General features: G+C 37.9%; 1 protein-coding gene across 1 annotated transcript in view; it reads right to left on the reverse strand.

Annotated features, from left to right (window-relative positions):
* Positions 1-357: 357 nt before the first annotated feature.
* LOC146738930 (uncharacterized) overlaps positions 358-18,510 on the reverse strand; it is a 32,106-nt gene continuing 13,953 nt past the window's right edge. Inside the window, exons 11-12 of the mRNA XM_085503249.1 lie at positions 11,512-11,666; positions 358-4,893 (exon numbers count right to left, since the gene is read on the reverse strand). Of these exons, the coding sequence (XP_085359375.1) occupies positions 2,956-4,893; positions 11,512-11,666 (2,093 nt within the window). The 3' untranslated portion in view covers positions 358-2,955. The remainder of the gene's footprint in view (positions 4,894-11,511; positions 11,667-18,510) is intronic.

Consider the following 18,510-nt stretch of genomic DNA (forward strand, 5'->3'; position numbering starts at 1 on the left):
ATAGATGAAATGGTCACGTGGTTGAAAGGTAAGATGGGCCATCATTTATAGATGAAATGGTCACATCATTGAAAGGTAAGATGGGCCATCATTGATAGATGAAATGGTTACATCATTGAAAGGTTAGATGGGCCATCATTGATAGATGAAATGGTCACATCATTGAAAGGTAAGATGGGCCATCATTGATAGATGAAATGGTCACATCATTGAAAGGTAAGATGGGCCATCATTGAAAGGTTAGATAGGCCATCATTGATAGATAAAATGTTCATATCATTTAAAAGTAAGATCATAAACAGGAAATAAATTTAAAAAATATGCAGTTATTTAAGTTTAAGAAATAACAACAATTAAAACGTTGCAAATAATAAATTATTTTATTAATAACATAGTTCAACCTCTATATTTTAAAAAAAGTATGATAAATGAAATTTTTTTAACTTTGAACAAAAAAACAAAACAAACGTTCATAATGATATTCGTTAAAATTAAAGCAATGAAAAAGTAACTGTATTGCCCAGTGTATAAGTGCTTTAACAGTCTTATAATACTTGTACTACTGATGTAAAGGAAATGGTAGTTAGTATCAGTCTTTGGTTTTCAGCATTAAAAAGATAAACACCTGGTTAATGGTTTACCATAAGACATTCTGGGGGTGGGAGATGGTAGAACCATCATTCATTTTTTGTGATGGCTTTTCTCTTTATTTAATTCTTTACAGGTAATACACTCACTCAACTCAAAATATCTTTCCTGTGACCAAACAATCGATTGAAAACATAATTAATATAAAATGTTTTTTTTCTCCACCTGCATGAGATTTGTGATCACTTGATTTATCCTTGTCTCAAGGAACCCAATGAAAAATACAATGCCACTATATTTTGTAATTCTCCATTTGTTTCACACAAAATCTTTTGTAGTATCAGCACCTAGATAATACGTTCCTTACCAGTTTTGAATGCTGTATTTTTTTTCACCAAAATTTTGGGAAAACATTTTTGATATATTTTAATAATTTATATATTTTAAGTTTATATATTTTGATAATGTTGAATCAAATTTACACAGTTCAACATTGGCTACATAAAGATCTTGATGAAAATTTTGAAAATATAGAAAATAATTATATACTGTATGTAAGAATGTTATCTAATGAAGTATGAACAATTCAAACTGACAGATTGCATCCAGAATTCATAGTGAATTATATATATTTCGAAGGGCCTAAATCCTGGAACTTTTTTGGGTATTCACTATATATGTTCAATGGCTTTATAGTTCAAAAACAGAGCTGACTTATAACATGGATGGCAGTGAAAACAATCTACACTAACTAGATTAATACACGACAACCTCGATTTCAATGTGTATGTAAATATTGCATTGGGTTTGGGGTAAGCGCCTATGAATAGACAAAATAAATGGGGAAAAAAAGCAGCATCATAAAGCAATGTGTTTAAGGCTAAGTCTTTTTTCCATTTTGAAGACAACACATTAAGGTTCTTATATGCTGTAGAAATGTGAACATGATAAATTGATAAAAAATGCATCATTAATCTTTTCACTACTACACTTTCTCGCCTAAATTTTTCTGCATTTTTTAAAAAATATATTCTTCAATATTTCTGTATAGTAACCCTAATTTTGGAGCCAACAGACAAATTTTGAGTCAATTTTCAGTTTTTTAGCTATTTTTGTCCCAAGCTTTCTGAAGGAAAGTGCAGACCATAAACAGGACTATTTGGTGAATTTGTGATGAAAATAGGGAACTGGTGGTGAATTGAATACACCATTATTTTGTTATATGTTTTACCACAGTCCCTCTATAGAGATAGATGAACTGTGGTTTTACTAAATTTTGTTTTCATTATTTTTGACCAATTTATGAATGATAAAAATATATATAACATGACATACATCTTCATAACCTATTGGCTTGTTGAATTTAAAGTGTTGTTAAAAACCTGGGGGTTAAAAAGGTACATATCTACCTAAAAACTACAGAACTATAACCCATTGCTATGTAAACAACATTTCTTTCATGAAAAATTTTGTAATTTGTGATTTTATTTACTATCCTTTATAACACAGATTGACATACAATATCTATGAGTTTTATAAATGTTTTATGCATTGGCCCCAAACATGAATAAAAGTTTTACACGATGGCCCAGAACTTGCATAACATAGTGATTGTAAATTCACTAAATAATAACATATAAACTTCCAAGTTGCATGAGAGAAAGACATGAATAAACAAAAACAAACAAAAAAAAACATTTTACAAATGACAACTTGTCTCGCGTAGAGCACTAACATTGTCTAATATAGAATCAGTGCAAACTGTACTTCATGGAATAATGGATATTTTAGAGTTTTGCTTACACCACAAAACATGACAGTCAAACTAATAATCATGAAAGTATTAAGACTCGTTTAAGTTCAAGACTGAACTTGTGACAATGTGTATATATATATATATATATATATATATATATATTTCATTGTTATAGTTTTCAAAAACATTATTGACTATTATTCAAAACTTTGATCTATTATAAAAGACATGCCATTTGGTGTTGCAGTGCATAACAAGCAATACACATACACTACACATTTAAATGAACCAATGTTACCAGCTTTTCATTTATGTAGAATTCAGTAAATACAAAGAATTCAAATGATACACATATACCTAACTCTTAAGTTAAATGTTTCCATAGCAACATCACTATTTTTCTCTCCTTTCTCCAAATTTTTGTTGGTAAATGTTTTGGCACATTTGTATGTACCATGTTCATTATTTATGCAACATAGTAAACATTTATAGGTTGTGATGTTTTTGGCATTTGTTCATTGACTGATTTCCAGTAGAATCATGTACAACATAGTCGTTGTGTACAGGTATATTTTATTGACTGAATGCCAGTATCATGTGCAACATAGTCACTATGTGGGTTGTGATGGTTGCTGTGTGCTCATTGGCTGATTGCCAGTACCATCATGTGCAACATAACCATTATTTATAGGTTGTGATGGTTGCTGTGTGTTCATTGGCTGATTGCCAGTACCATCATGTGCAACATAACCATAATTTATAGGTTGTGATGGTTGCTGTGTGTTCATTGGCTGATTACCAGTACCATCATGTGCAACATAACCATTATTTATAGCTTGTGATGTTTGCTGTATGTTTATTGGCTGATTGCCAGTACCATCATGTGCAACATAACCATTATTTGTGGGTTGTGATGTTTGCTGTATGTTCATTGGCTGATTGCCAGTACCATCATGTGCAACATAACCATTATTTATGGGTTGTGATGTTTGGTGTCCGTTCATTTGCTGATTGCCAGTGTCATCATGTGCAATATAACCATTATTCATGGGCTGTGATGATTGTTGTCTGTCTATTGGCTGATTGCCAGTACCGTCATGTGCAACATAACCATTATTTATAGGGTGTGATGTTTGTTGTCTGTCTATTGGCTGATTGCCAGTACCGTCATGTGCAACATAACCATTATTTATAGGGTGTGATGATTGTTGTCTGTCTATTGGCTGATTGCCAGTACCGTCATGTGCAACATAACCATTATTTATGGGTTGTGATGTTTGTTGTCTGTCTATTGGCTGACTACCAGTAGCACAATGTGCAACATAACCATGTATGTGTTGTGATGTCAATTGATCGCCAGCAGCCCCTTGTCTCACACCAGTATTATTTACGGGTTGTGTTGTTGGTTGCTGCTCTACATAACCAGACATGCTATGTGGTGACTGGTGCATCACTTCTTCACCATCAATGCTGTCTGGTGGGTAAGTACTTTCACTGCTATCACTCCACATGCTAGAAGAATCATCCTGAATCACTGGATGGCCATTAGAAGTAACTTTACAATAGCCATTATCACCTTGATTGCAAATTGCAGCATTGTCATTGGTTGTGATGTGGCCATCGTTGTTTGATGCCTGATTTCTATTGGTCGACACTTGGCTGTACCCAAGATCCTCATCACTGTTTGATGCTTGATTTCTATTGGCCGACACTTGGCTGTGCCCGAGATCCCCATCACTGTTTGATGCTTGATTTCTATTGGCCGACACTTGGCTGTACCCAAGATTCTCATCACTATTTGTTGCCTGATTTCTATTGGCTGACACTTGGCTGTACCCAAGATCCTCATCACTTTTTGATGCTTGATTTCTATTGACAGACACTTTGCTTACATTGCATGGGTTATGTATCTGTACTGCAGCTTGCTTTGCAGTCACTTGACATGATGTTAATGTTTTGTTGCCATGGACACCATTGACTGATATTTTGGGCTGACGTGTCGGTGTATGCACTATTCCAACTCTAGGTACTGGTGCTTGCATGGTTGTCGGCATGACAACACCTTTTTCTGTAACTTTGCAATATCCTTGCTGACTTGGTAATTGTGATTTTATTTTTGAATTATTCCAACTTGGCATTTTTGCTAAATGAATGTTATCATTATTAGTTAACTGACTGTAGTCATCAGGCGATTTTGGAGGAAGCACCACGGCCAAGGGTGGTGTCTGTTTGTCCTTACAATGTTTTCTCATGACATCACCATCTTCTTTACCATCACTTGCAGTAGATGATAATCTTGCATTTGGTAGACCTTCATCCTCATCACAAATATCTCTATGTTGTCTTCTGTTACCTTGGTTACCAGACCCACTATCATTGATGAATGTAATCTGCGTACTACAACTGTCACTTCGGCCATTTTTAAATCCAACTGTCATTTGTTCCTTACATTGAGATTTCAAAATATCATACTTTTCAACCAGTGGATCTTGGTAATCTTGATAATCTGATAACAAGTATTGACCGGAATGAGTATTGTCTGCATCAATCTACAAGCAGATAAATATACAACTGATTAGTATTCATATTGAAAAGGTAGGTGTATATCACACTGAGGCACAATTACATCTTTTTATGGTGTGCACAGTAAGGTGTCATTATATCTATGTATGGTGTCTTTACAGCACAGTAAAGTGTCATTATATCTACGTATGGTGTGATTACAGCACAGTATAGTGTCATTACATCTAAGTATGGTGTGATTACAGCACAGTAAGGTGTCATTATATCTAAGTATGGTGTGATTACAGCACAGTAAGGAGTCATTACAGCACAGTGAGGTATCATTACAGCACATTGAGGTTTCATTATAGCACAGTATGGTGTCCTTACAGCACAGTAAGGAGTAATTGCAGCCCAGTAAGATGTCATTACAGCACAGTGAGGTGTCATTATAGCACAGTATGGTGTCCTTACAGCACAGTAAGGAGTCATTACAGCACAGTAAGGTACCATTACAGCACAGTAAGGTGTTATTACAGTGCAGTGAGGTGTCATTATAGCATAGTATGGTGTCCTTACAGCACAGTAAGGAGTCATTACAGCACAGTAAGGTACCATTACAGCACAGTAAGGTGTTATTACAGCACAGTAAGGTGTTATTATAGCACAGTAAGGTACCATTACAGCACAGTAAGGTACCATTACAGCACAGTACGGTACCATTACAGCACAGTAAGGAGTCATTACAGCACAGTAAGGTACCATTACAGCACAGTAAGGTACCATTACAGCACAGCAATGTGTCATCACAGCACAGTAAGGTGTCATTACAACTAACTTTGGTGTGATTACAGCACAGTAAGGTGTCATATCTAAGTATGGTGTCCTTACCGCACAGTAAGGTGTCATTGCATCTAAGTATGGTGTCCTTACCGCACAGTAAGGTGTCATTGCATCTAAGTATGGTGTCCTTACAGCACAGTAAGGTGTCATTATATCTAAGTATGGTGAGATTACCACACAGTAAGGTGCCATTATATCTAAGTATGGTGCCATTACAGCACAGTAAGGTGTCATTATATCTAAGTTTGGTGTTCTTACAGCACAGTAAGGTGTCATTATATCTAAGTATGGTGTGATTACAGCACAGTAAGGTGTCATTATATCTAAATATGGTGTGATTACAGCACAGTAAGGTGTCATTATATCTAAGTATGGTGTCCTTACAGCACAGTAAGGTGTCATTATATCTAAGTATGGTGTCTTTACAGCACAGTAAGGTGTCATTACATCTAAGTATGGTGTCCTTACCGCACAGTAAGGTGTCCTTACAGCACAGTAAGGTGTCATTATATCTAAGTATGGTGAGATTACCACACAGTAAGGTGTCATTATATCTAAGTATGGTGCCATTACAGCACAGTAAGGTGTCATTATATCTAAGTTTGGTGTCCTTACAGCACAGTAAGGTGTCATTATATCTAAGTATGGTGTGATTACAGCACAGTAAGGTGTCATTATATCTAAGTATGGTGTCCTTACAGCACAGTAAGGTGTCATTATATCTAAGTATGGTGTCCTTACAGCACAGTAAGGTGTCATTACATCTAAGTATGGTGTCCTTACTGCACAGTAAGGTGTCATTACATCTAAATATGGTGTGGTTACCGCACAGTAAGGTGTCATTGCATCTAAGTATGGTGTCCTTACAGCACAGTAAGGTGTCATTATATCTAAGTATGGTGTCCTTACAGCACAGTAAGGTGTCATTATATCTAAGTATGATGTCCTTACAGCACAGTAAGGTGTCATCACAGCACAGTAAGATGTCATTAAAACTAACTTTGGTGTGATTACAGCACAGTAAGGTGTCATTATATCTAAGTATGGTGACCGTTTCCTTACAACACAGTAAGGTGTCCTTATAGACACAGTTAGGTGTCAATTACAGCACAGTAAGGTGTCATAACAGCCCAGTAAGGTGTCATAACAGCCCAGTAAGGTGCCATTACAGACACAGTTAGGTGTCATTGCAGCCCAGTAAGGTGCCATTACAGACACAGTTAGGTGTCATTGCAGCCCAGTAAGGTGCCATTACAGACACAGTAAGGTGTCATTATATCTAAGTATGGTGACCGTTTCCTTACAGCACAGTAAGGTGTCCTTATAGACACAGTTAGGTGTCAATTACAGCACAGTAAGGTGTCATAACAGCCCAGTAAGGTGCCATTACAGACACAGTAAGGTGTCATAACAGCCCAGTAAGGTACCATTACAGACACAGTTAGGTGTCATTGCAGCCCAGTAAGGTGCCATTACAGACACAGTTAGGTGTCATTGCAGCCCAGTAAGGTGCCATTACAGACACAGTTAGGTGTCATTGCAGCCCAGTAAGGTGCCATTACAGACACAGTTAGGTGTCATAACAGCCCAGTAAGGTGCCATTACAGACACAGTAAGGTGTCATTGCAGCCCAGTAAGGTGCCATTACAGACACAGTTAGGTGTCATTACAGCCCAGTAAGGTGTCATTACAGACACAGTAAGGTGTCATTGCAGCCCAGTAAGGTGCCATTACAGACACAGTAAGGTGTCATTGCAGCCCAGTAAGGTGTCATTACAGCCCAGTAAGGTGTCCTGATAGACAGTTAGGTGTCAATTACAGCCCAGTAAGGTGTCATTACAGACACAGTAAGGTGTCATTGCAGCCCAGTAAGGTGCCATTACAGACACAGTTAGGTGTCATAACAGCCCAGTAAGGTGTCATTACAGACACAGTTAGGTGTCATTATAGCACAGTAAGGTACCATTACAGACACAGTTCGGTGCCATTACAGCCCAGTAAGGCGCCATTACAGACACAGTTCAGTTCCATTACAGCCCAGTAAGGTGCCATTACAAACACAGTTAGGTGTCATTATAGCCCAGTAAGGTGTCCTTATAGACACAGTTAAGTGTCAATTACAGCACAGTAAAGTACCATTACTGACACAGTAAGGTGCCATTACAGATACAGTTAGGTGTCATTACAGCACAGTAAGGTGCCATTACAGACACAGTTAGGTGTCATTACAGCAAGTAAGGTGTCCTTATAGACACAGTTAGGTGTCAATTACAGCACAGTAAGGTGCCATTACAGACACAGTTCAGTGCCATTACAGACACAGTTCGGTGCCATTACAGCCCAGTAAGGTGCCATTACAAACACAGTTAGGTGTCATTATAGCCCAGTAAGGTGTCCTTATAGACACAGGTGTCAATTACAGCACAGTAAAGTACCATTACAGACACAGTAAGGTGCCATTACAGACACAGTTAGGTGTCATTACAGCCCAGTAAGGTGCCATTACAGACACAGTAAGATGTCATTACAGCAAGTAAGGTGTCCTTACAGACACAGTAAGGTGTCATTACAGCAAGTAAGGTGTCCTTATAGACACATTTAGGAGTCAATTACAGCACAGTAAGGTACCATTACAGACACAGTTCGGTGCCATTACAGCCCAGTAAGGTGCCATTACAGCCCAGTAAGGTGCCATTACAGACACAGTTAGGTGTCATTATAGCACAGTAAGGTACCACTACAGACACAGTTCGGTACCATTACAGCCCAGTAAGGTGCCATTACAGACACAAGTGTCATTACAGCAAGTCAGGTGTCATTACAGCAAGTAAGGTGTCCTTATAGACACAGTTCGGTGCCATTACAGCCCAGTAAGGTGTCATTACAAACACAGTTAGGTGTCATTATAGCCCAGTAAGGTGCCATTACAAACACAGTTAGGTGTCATAATAGCCCAGTTAGGTGTCATTACAGACACAGTAAGGTGCCATTACAGACACAGTTAGGTGTCATTACAGCAAGTAAGGTGTCCTTATAGACACAGTTCGGTGTCAATTACAGCACAGTAAGGTACCATTACAGACACAGTTGTGTGCCAATACAGCCCAGTAAGGTGCCATTACAGACACAGTTAGGTGTCATTTTAGCCCAGTGAGGTGCCATTACAGACACAGTAAGGTGTCATTACAGCACAGTAAGGTGCCATTACAGACACAGTAAGGTGTCATTACAGCACAGTAAGGGGCCAATTACAGACACAGTAAAGTGTCATTACAGCAAGTAAGGTGTCCTTATAGACACAGTTCGGTGTCAATTACAGCACAGTAAGGTACCATTACAGACACAGTTTGGTGCCAATACAGCCCAGTAAGGTGCCATTACAGACACAGTTAGGAGTCATTATAGCCCAGTGAGGTGTCGCTATAGATACAGTAAGGTGTCATTACAGCCCAGTGAGGCGTCCTTACAGCACAATAAGGTGTCATTATAGCACAGTAAGGTGTCCTCACATCACAGTAAGGTGTCATTACAGCACAGTGAGATGTCATTATAGCACAGTAAGGTGTTCTTATAGACACAGGTGTCAATTACAGCACAGTAAGATGTCATTACAGCACAGTAAGGTGTTCTTATAGACACAGGTGTCAATTACAGCACAGTAAGGTGTCCTTACATCACAGTAAGGTGTCATTACAGCACAGTGAGATGTCATTATAGCACAGTAAGGAGTCATTACAGCACAGTAAGATGTCATTACAGCACAGTAAGTTGTTCTGATAGACACAGTTAGGTGTCAATTACAGCACAATGAGGTGTCCTTGCAGCACAGTAAGGAGTCATCGCAGCCCAGTAAGGTGCCATTACAGACACAGTTAGGTGTTACTACAGCACAGTAAGGTGTCCTTACAGCACAGTAAGGTGTCATCACAGCACATTAAGGTGTCCTTATAGACACAGTAAGGAGTCATCACAGCCCAGTAAGGTGTCCTTACAGACTCAGTTAGGTGTCCTTACAGCACAGTAAGGTGCCATTACAGCCCAGTAAGGTGTCTTTACAGCACAGTAAGGAGTCATCACAGCCCAGTAAGGTGCCACTACAGACACAGTTATGTATCACTACAGCACAGTAAGGTGTCCTTACAGCACAGTAAGGTATCCTTACAGCACAGTAAGGTGCCATTACAGCCCAGTAAGGTGTCTTTACAGCACAGTAAGGAGTCATCACAGCCCAGTAAGGTGCCACTACAGACACAGTTATGTATCACTACAGCACAGTAAGGTGTCCTTCCAGCACAGTAAGGTACCATTACAGAACCAGTTCGGTGCCATTACAGCCCAGTAAGATGCCATTACAGACACAGTTAGGTGTCATTATAGCACAGTAAGGAGTCATTCCAGCACAGTAAGGTGTCATTACAGCACAGTAAGGTACAATTACAGACACAGTTAGGTATCATTACAGCCCAGAAAGTTATCCTTATAGACACAATTAGGTGTCAATTACAGCACAATAAGGTGCCATTACAGCCCAGTAAGGTGCCATTACAGACACAGTAAGGAGCCAATTACAGCACAGTAAGGTGCCATTACAGACACAGTTAGGTGTCATTATAGCACAGTAAGGAGTCATTCCAGCACAGTAAGGTGCCATTACAGACACAGTTAGGTGTCATTCCAGCACAGTAAGGTGTCAATTACAGACACAGTTAGGTGTCATTATAGCACAGTAAGGAGTCATTCCAGCACAGTAAGGTGTCATTACAGCACAGTAAGGTACAATTATCAAATTTAAGATATATAGTTTTGTTTATAGTAATATAGCTGGAATATAACCATGTCAGGAATATGATTTTTTAACATTAAAATGATTGACATTTGTATCTGATTGTCAAACAAGTACTTCTCCATATTGCTCTGGAACAGCATTCAAAATCAGCCATTTTGAATACATGTATATATATAACATGGTGTATGACAAATATATAAAATTTGAATATAATCAGTCAAAGCATTTTGAATCTAATCTGAAAAACAAAATTACTTGCATCAAGGTCCCATAATGTCTAATGTATATACCAAGTTTGAACAAAATCTATCTGTAAACAGCCGAGAAATGCTTGATTTTTATGATTTTTTTAGCACAAAAATGGCCGCCATTCGGCCATCATGATTCAGATCGTGAAACAAAATGATGAAATAAAATGACGTGCATCAGGAACCTGTTATGTCTAATGTAGGTTATAAGTTTGAACGAAATCAATCCATAAATGCCAGAAATGCTTGATATTTGATGATTTTTTAGCACAAAAATAACCACCATTTGGCCATTTTGAATAGGATCGTCAAACCAATATATCTGTCTATCTATGACATGATGTATAATGAATATTTAAAATTTGAACAAAATCAGTGAAAGCAAGTCAGACATATGGCACGAGAACCACATTTATTGAAACAAAATGGCCACCAGCCGGCCATTTTGAATCTAATCTGAAAAACAAAATCATTTGCATCAAGGTCCCATAATTTCTAATGTATATACCAAGTTTGAACAAAATCCATCTGTAAACAGCCGAGAAATGCTTGATTTTTATGATTTTTTAGCACAAAAATGGCCGCCATTCGGCCATCTTGAATCAGATCGTAAAACAAAATGATGTGCATCAAGGTCCTATAATGTCCAACGCTACCAAAGCAGAAAATGTTATAGGACCAAAATCAGAAAAATCAAGAGTGCCAAACCCCCTCCCAAGGACATGAAATATACCGCATAATACAGCACCTCCTCAGTTGAAATCAGATGTTGCAATGATGCAACTCACCTCGATTGGAATGAAGACTTGTGGAACAGGTTCAAAAATTCCTTTATTTTTCATTTTAAGGTAAGACCATCTGAATAACATGACAACTAAAATAAAACCAATAATAGATGTAACAACGCAGACAAGAGTAATCCACCATTTTATTCTTTTAGTTACTGAAAAACAATGGGAATAATTACATTCATTAAGTTCACTTTACTTAACAAATATTGCAATGTATAACCAGACTGACAGGTGATTTACCAAATAAGGCCATGTTAAGGACTGAAAGGTGTTTTACCCACTAATGCCATGTTAAGGAATGACAGGTGATTTACCAAATAAGGCCATGTTAAGGAATGACAGGTGATGTACCAAATATAGGCCTTGTTAATTAAGGAACAACAGGTGATTTACCAAATAAGGCCATGTTAAGGAATGACAGGTAATTTACCAAATAAGGCCATGTTAAGGACTGACAGGTGTTTTACCCACTAATGCCATGTTAAGGAATGACAGGTGATTTACCAAATAAGGCCATGTTAAGGAATGACAGGTGATGTACCAAATAAGGCCATGTTAATTAAGGAATGACAGGTGATTTACCAAATAAGGCCAGGTTAAGGAATGACAGGTAATTTACCAAATAAGGCCATGTTAAGGAATGACAGGTGATTTACAAAATAAGGCCATGTTAAGGAATGACAGGTGATTTACCAAATAAGGCCATGTTAAGGAATGACAGGTGATTTACCAAATAAGGCCATGTTAAGGAATGACAGGTGATTTACCAAATAAGGCCATGTTAAGGAATGACAGGTGATTTACCAAATAAGGCCATGTTAAGGAATGACAGGCGATGTACCAAATAAGGCCATGTTAATTAAGGAATGACAGGTGATTTACCAAATAAGGCCATGTTAAGGAATGACAGGTAATTTACCAAATAAGGCCATGTTAAGGAATGACAGGTGATGTACCAAATAAGGCCATGTTAAGGACTGACAGGTGTTTTACCCACTAATGCCATGTTAAGGAATGACAGGTGATTTACCAAATAAGGCCATGTTAAGGAATGACAGGTGATTTACCAAATAAGGCCATGTTAAGGAATGACAGGTAATTTACCAAATAAGGCCATGTTAAGGAATGACAGGTGATTTACCAAATAAGGCCATGTTAAGGAATGACAGGTGATGTACCAAATAAGGCCATGTTAATTAAGGAATGATAGGTGATTTACAAAATAAGGCCATGTTAAGGAATGACAGGTGATTTACCAAATAAGGCCATGTTAAGGAATGACAGGTGATTTACCAAATAAGGCCATGTTAAGGAATGACAGGTGATTTACCAAATAAGGCCATGTTAAGGAATGACAGGCGATGTACCAAATAAGGCCATGTTAATTAAGGAATGACAGGTGATTTACCAAATAAGGCCATGTTAAGGAATGACAGGTAATTTACCAAATAAGGCCATGTTAAGGAATGACAGGTGATGTACCAAATAAGGCCATGTTAAGGACTGACAGGTGTTTTACCCACTAATGCCATGTTAAGGAATGACAGGTGATTTACCAAATAAGGCCATGTTAAGGAATGACAGGTGATGTACCAAATAAGGCCATGTTAATTAAGGAATGACAGGTGATTTACCAAATAATGCCATGTTAAGGAATGACAGGTGATTTACCAAATAAGGCCATGTTAAGGAATGACAGGTAATTTACCAAATAAGGCCATGTTAAGGAATGACAGGTGATGTACCAAATAAGGCCATGTTAAGGACTGACAGGTGTTTTACCCACTAATGCCATGTTAAGGAATGACAGGTGATTTACCAAATAAGGCCATGTTAAGGAATGACAGGTGATGTACCAAATAAGGCCATGTTAATTAAGGAATGACAGGTGATTTACCAAATAAGGCCATGTTAAGGAATGACAGGTAATTTACCAAATAAGGCCATGTTAAGGAATGACAGGTGATTTACCAAATAAGGCCATGTTAAGGAATGACAGGTGATGTACCAAATAAGGCCATGTTAATTAAGGAATGATAGGTGATTCACAAAATAAGGCCATGTTAAGGAATGACAGGTGATTTACCAAATAAGGCCATGTTAAGGAATGACAGGTGATTTACCAAATAAGGCCATGTTAAGGAATGACAGGTGATTTACCAAATAAGGCCATGTTAAGGAATGACAGGCGATGTACCAAATAAGGCCATGTTAATTAAGGAATGACAGGTGATTTACCAAATAAGGCCATGTTAAGGAATGACAGGTAATTTACCAAATAAGGCCATGTTAAGGAATGACAGGTGATGTACCAAATAAGGCCATGTTAAGGACTGACAGGTGTTTTACCCACTAATGCCATGTTAAGGAATGACAGGTGATTTACCAAATAAGGCCATGTTAAGGAATGACAGGTGATGTACCAAATAAGGCCATGTTAATTAAGGAATGACAGGTGATTTACCAAATAAGGCCATGTTAAGGAATGACAGGTAATTTACCAAATAAGGCCATGTTAAGGAATGACAGGTGATTTACCAAATAAGGCCATGTTAAGGAATGACAGGTGATGTACCAAATAAGGCCATGTTAATTAAGGAATGACAGGTGATTTACCAAATAAGGCCATGTTAATTAATGAATGACAGGTGATTTACCAAATAAGGCCATGTTAAGGAATGACAGATAATTTACCAAATAAGGCCATGTTAAGGAATGACAGGTGATTTACCAAATAAGGCCATGTTAAGGAATGACAGGTGATTTACCAAATAAGGCCATGTTAATTAAGGAATGACAGGTGATTTACCAAATAAGGCCATGTTAAGGAATGACAGGTAATTTACAAAATAAAACTGACAAACTTCCTAGCCGTTGCTGTCGAGTGTATGCCACTGTGACAGTAAACGCGGGGAATTCAGCCTTCCGTTACTCTGCTCGAGGCGTCGCAACAGCGGATGGTCAGTACTGGGTCGAACAGATAGCCATGACCACGATATTAATTTTGAGTGATCGTAAATAATTTTTTAACCCAATAGTGGTGAGTATTATATATATATCTTGCAATGTCTGAAATGCTACTGAAGAAGTCAACGGTTTTCCATCTATATTCAAAAAGAACAGTATCAGACCCGATACTTGTATAAAAGGCCTGGGGAGAACACTGCAATGTCTTTAGCGTTCAATACGTACTTTTCATGCCCCTTTCCCGTAATCTTTTATTGCCATGTTCTCTGCACTTCCCAGGAAATTTTCAAAAACTTTCACGGTAACGAAAACTTGGTCATTTTTTCAACGACAGACCTCGCCAAAAAATTGTGCAGTCTGGTCTTGAGCGTTAACAACTTAGCCTTGAGAATATTGGCTATTACACATACCAAACACACACCCGATGTACGCGCACGTTTCTCTCGGCGTTTGATTAATCATGAGTGGGTATAATGTTAAACAATAGAAGAGCCTGTCCTAAATCCGTATCTGGTTATGTACATATATGGATAGTGAGTTATTGGGTCGTTATTAGCATAACAATAGTCAAAAAAGTAATCCCCTCTTGAATACCTCACTAGCGTATCCCCCATTGTTTTACTTGCTTTATTTTAGTGTCATTTAAAAAAAAAAATCACCATATGTTTCCTGAAAATTTATAAATAACACAAAGTACAATTAAGTCCCAAAACAGGGTAAAACTACCATGACCCTAACATGAACTTCAGATCCACGCCACAACTGACGATCACAGTGACATAAGCTGGGATTTTATATCCCAGCTAATGACAGGTGATTTACCAAATAAGGCCATGTTAAGAAATGACAGGTGACTTACCAAATAAGGCCATGTTAAGGAATGACAGGTGATTTACCAAATAAGGCCATGTTAAGGAATGACAGGTGATGTACCAAATAAGGCCATGTTAATTAAGGAATGACAGGTGATTTACCAAATAAGGCCATGTTAAGGAATGACAGGTAATTTACCAAATAAGGCCATGTTAAGGAATGACAGGTGATTTACCAAATAAGGCCATGTTAAGGAATGACAGGTGATGTACCAAATAAGGCCATGTTAATTAAGGAATGATAGGTGATTTACAAAATAAGGCCATGTTAAGGAATGACAGGTGATTTACCAAATAAGGCCATGTTAAGGAATGACAGGTGATTTACCAAATAAGGCCATGTTAAGGAATGACAGGTGATTTACCAAATAAGGCCATGTTAAGGAATGACAGGCGATGTACCAAATAAGGCCATGTTAATTAAGGAATGACAGGTGATTTACCAAATAAGGCCATGTTAAGGAATGACAGGTAATTTACCAAATAAGGCCATGTTAAGGAATGACAGGTGATGTACCAAATAAGGCCATGTTAAGGACTGACAGGTGTTTTACCCACTAATGCCATGTTAAGGAATGACAGGTGATTTACCAAATAAGGCCATGTTAAGGAATGACAGGTGATGTACCAAATAAGGCCATGTTAATTAAGGAATGACAGGTGATTTACCAAATAATGCCATGTTAAGGAATGACAGGTGATTTACCAAATAAGGCCATGTTAAGGAATGACAGGTGATGTACCAAATAAGGCCTTGTTAATTAAGGAACGACAGGTGATTTACCAAATAAGGCCATGTTAAGGAATGACAGGTAATTTACCAAATAAGGCCATGTTAAGGACTGACAGGTGTTTTACCCACTAATGCCATGTTAAGGAATGACAGGTGATTTACCAAATAAGGCCATGTTAAGGAATGACAGGTGATGTACCAAATAAGGCCATGTTAATTAAGGAATGACAGGTGATTTACCAAATAAGGCCATGTTAAGGAATGACAGGTAATTTACCAAATAAGGCCATGTTAAGGAATGACAGGTGATTTACAAAATAAGGCCATGTTAAGGAATGACAGGTGATTTACCAAATAAGGCCATGTTAAGGAATGACAGGTGATTTACCAAATAAGGCCATGTTAAGGAATGACAGGTGATTTACCAAATAAGGCCATGTTAAGGAATGACAGGTGATTTACCAAATAAGGCCATGTTAAGGAATGACAGGCGATGTACCAAATAAGGCCATGTTAATTAAGGAATGACAGGTGATTTACCAAATAAGGCCATGTTAAGGAATGACAGGTAATTTACCAAATAAGGCCATGTTAAGGAATGACAGGTGATGTACCAAATAAGGCCATGTTAAGGACTGACAGGTGTTTTACCCACTAATGCCATGTTAAGGAATGACAGGTGATTTACCAAATAAGGCCATGTTAAGGAATGACAGGTGATGTACCAAATAAGGCCATGTTAATTAAGGAATGACAGGTGATTTACCAAATAAGGCCATGTTAAGGAATGACAGGTAATTTACCAAATAAGGCCATGTTAAGGAATGACAGGTGATTTACCAAATAAGGCCATGTTAAGGAATGACAGGTGATGTACCAAATAAGGCCATGTTAATTAAGGAATGATAGGTGATTCACAAAATAAGGCCATGTTAAGGAATGACAGGTGATTTACCAAATAAGGCCATGTTAAGGAATGACAGGTGATTTACCAAATAAGGCCATGTTAAGGAATGACAGGTGATTTACCAAATAAGGCCATGTTAAGGAATGACAGGCGATGTACCAAATAAGGCCATGTTAATTAAGGAATGACAGGTGATTTACCAAATAAGGATATGTTAAGGAATGACAGGTAATTTACCAAATAAGGCCATGTTAAGGAATGACAGGTGATGTACCAAATAAGGCCATGTTAAGGACTGACAGGTGTTTTACCCACTAATGCCATGTTAAGGAATGACAGGTGATTTACCAAATAAGGCCATGTTAAGGAATGACTGGTGATGTACCAAATAAGGCCATGTTAATTAAGGAATGACAGGTGATTTACCAAATAAGGCCATGTTAAGGAATGACAGGTAATTTACCAAATAAGGCCATGTTAAGGAATGACAGGTGATTTACCAAATAAGGCCATGTTAAGGAATGACAGGTGATGTACCAAATAAGGCCATGTTAATTAAGGAATGACAGGTGATTTACCAAATAAGGCCATGTTAATTAAGGAATGACAGGTGATTTACCAAATAAGGCCATGTTAAGGAATGACAGATAATTTACCAAATAAGGCCATGTTAAGGAATGACAGGTGATTTACCAAATAAGGCCATGTTAAGGAATGACAGGTGATTTACCAAATAAGGCCATGTTAATTAAGGAATGACAGGTGATTTACCAAATAAGGCCATGTTAAGGAATGACAGGTAATTTACAAAATAAAACTGACAAACTTCCTAGCCGTTGCTGTCGAGTGTATGCCACTGTGACAGTAAACGCGGGGAATTCAGCCTTCCGTTACTCTGCTCGAGGCGTCGCAACAGCGGATGGTCAGTACTGGGTCGAACGGATAGCCATGACCACGATATTAATTTTGAATGATCGTAAATAATTTTTTAACCCAATAGTGGTGAGTATTATATATATATCTTGCAATGTCTGAAATGCTACTGAAGAAGTCAACGGTTTTCCATCTATATTCAAAAAGAACAGTATCAGACCCGATACTTGTATAAAAGGCCTGGGGAGAACACTGCAATGTCTTTAGCGTTCAATACGTACTTTTCATGCCCCTTTCCCGTAATCTTTTATTGCCATGTTCTCTGCACTTCCCAGGAAATTGTCAAAAACTTTCACGGTAACAAAAACTTGGTCATTTTTTCAACGACAGACCTCGCCAAAAAATTGTGCTGTCTGGTCTTGAGCGTTAACAACTTAGCCTTGAGAATATTGGCTATTACACATACCAAACACACACCCGATGTACGCGCACGTTTCTCTCGGCGTTTGATTAATCATGAGTGGGTATAATGTTAAACAATAGAAGAGCCTGTCCTAAATCCGTATCTGGTTATGTACATATATGGATAGTGAGTTATTGGGTCGTTATTAGCATAACAATAGTCAAAAAAGTAATCCCCTCTT

Source organism: Saccoglossus kowalevskii, chromosome 9, assembly GCF_978046115.1.
Source record: "Saccoglossus kowalevskii chromosome 9, keSacKowa6.1, whole genome shotgun sequence".
NCBI classification, from domain to species: domain Eukaryota; kingdom Metazoa; phylum Hemichordata; class Enteropneusta; family Harrimaniidae; genus Saccoglossus; species Saccoglossus kowalevskii.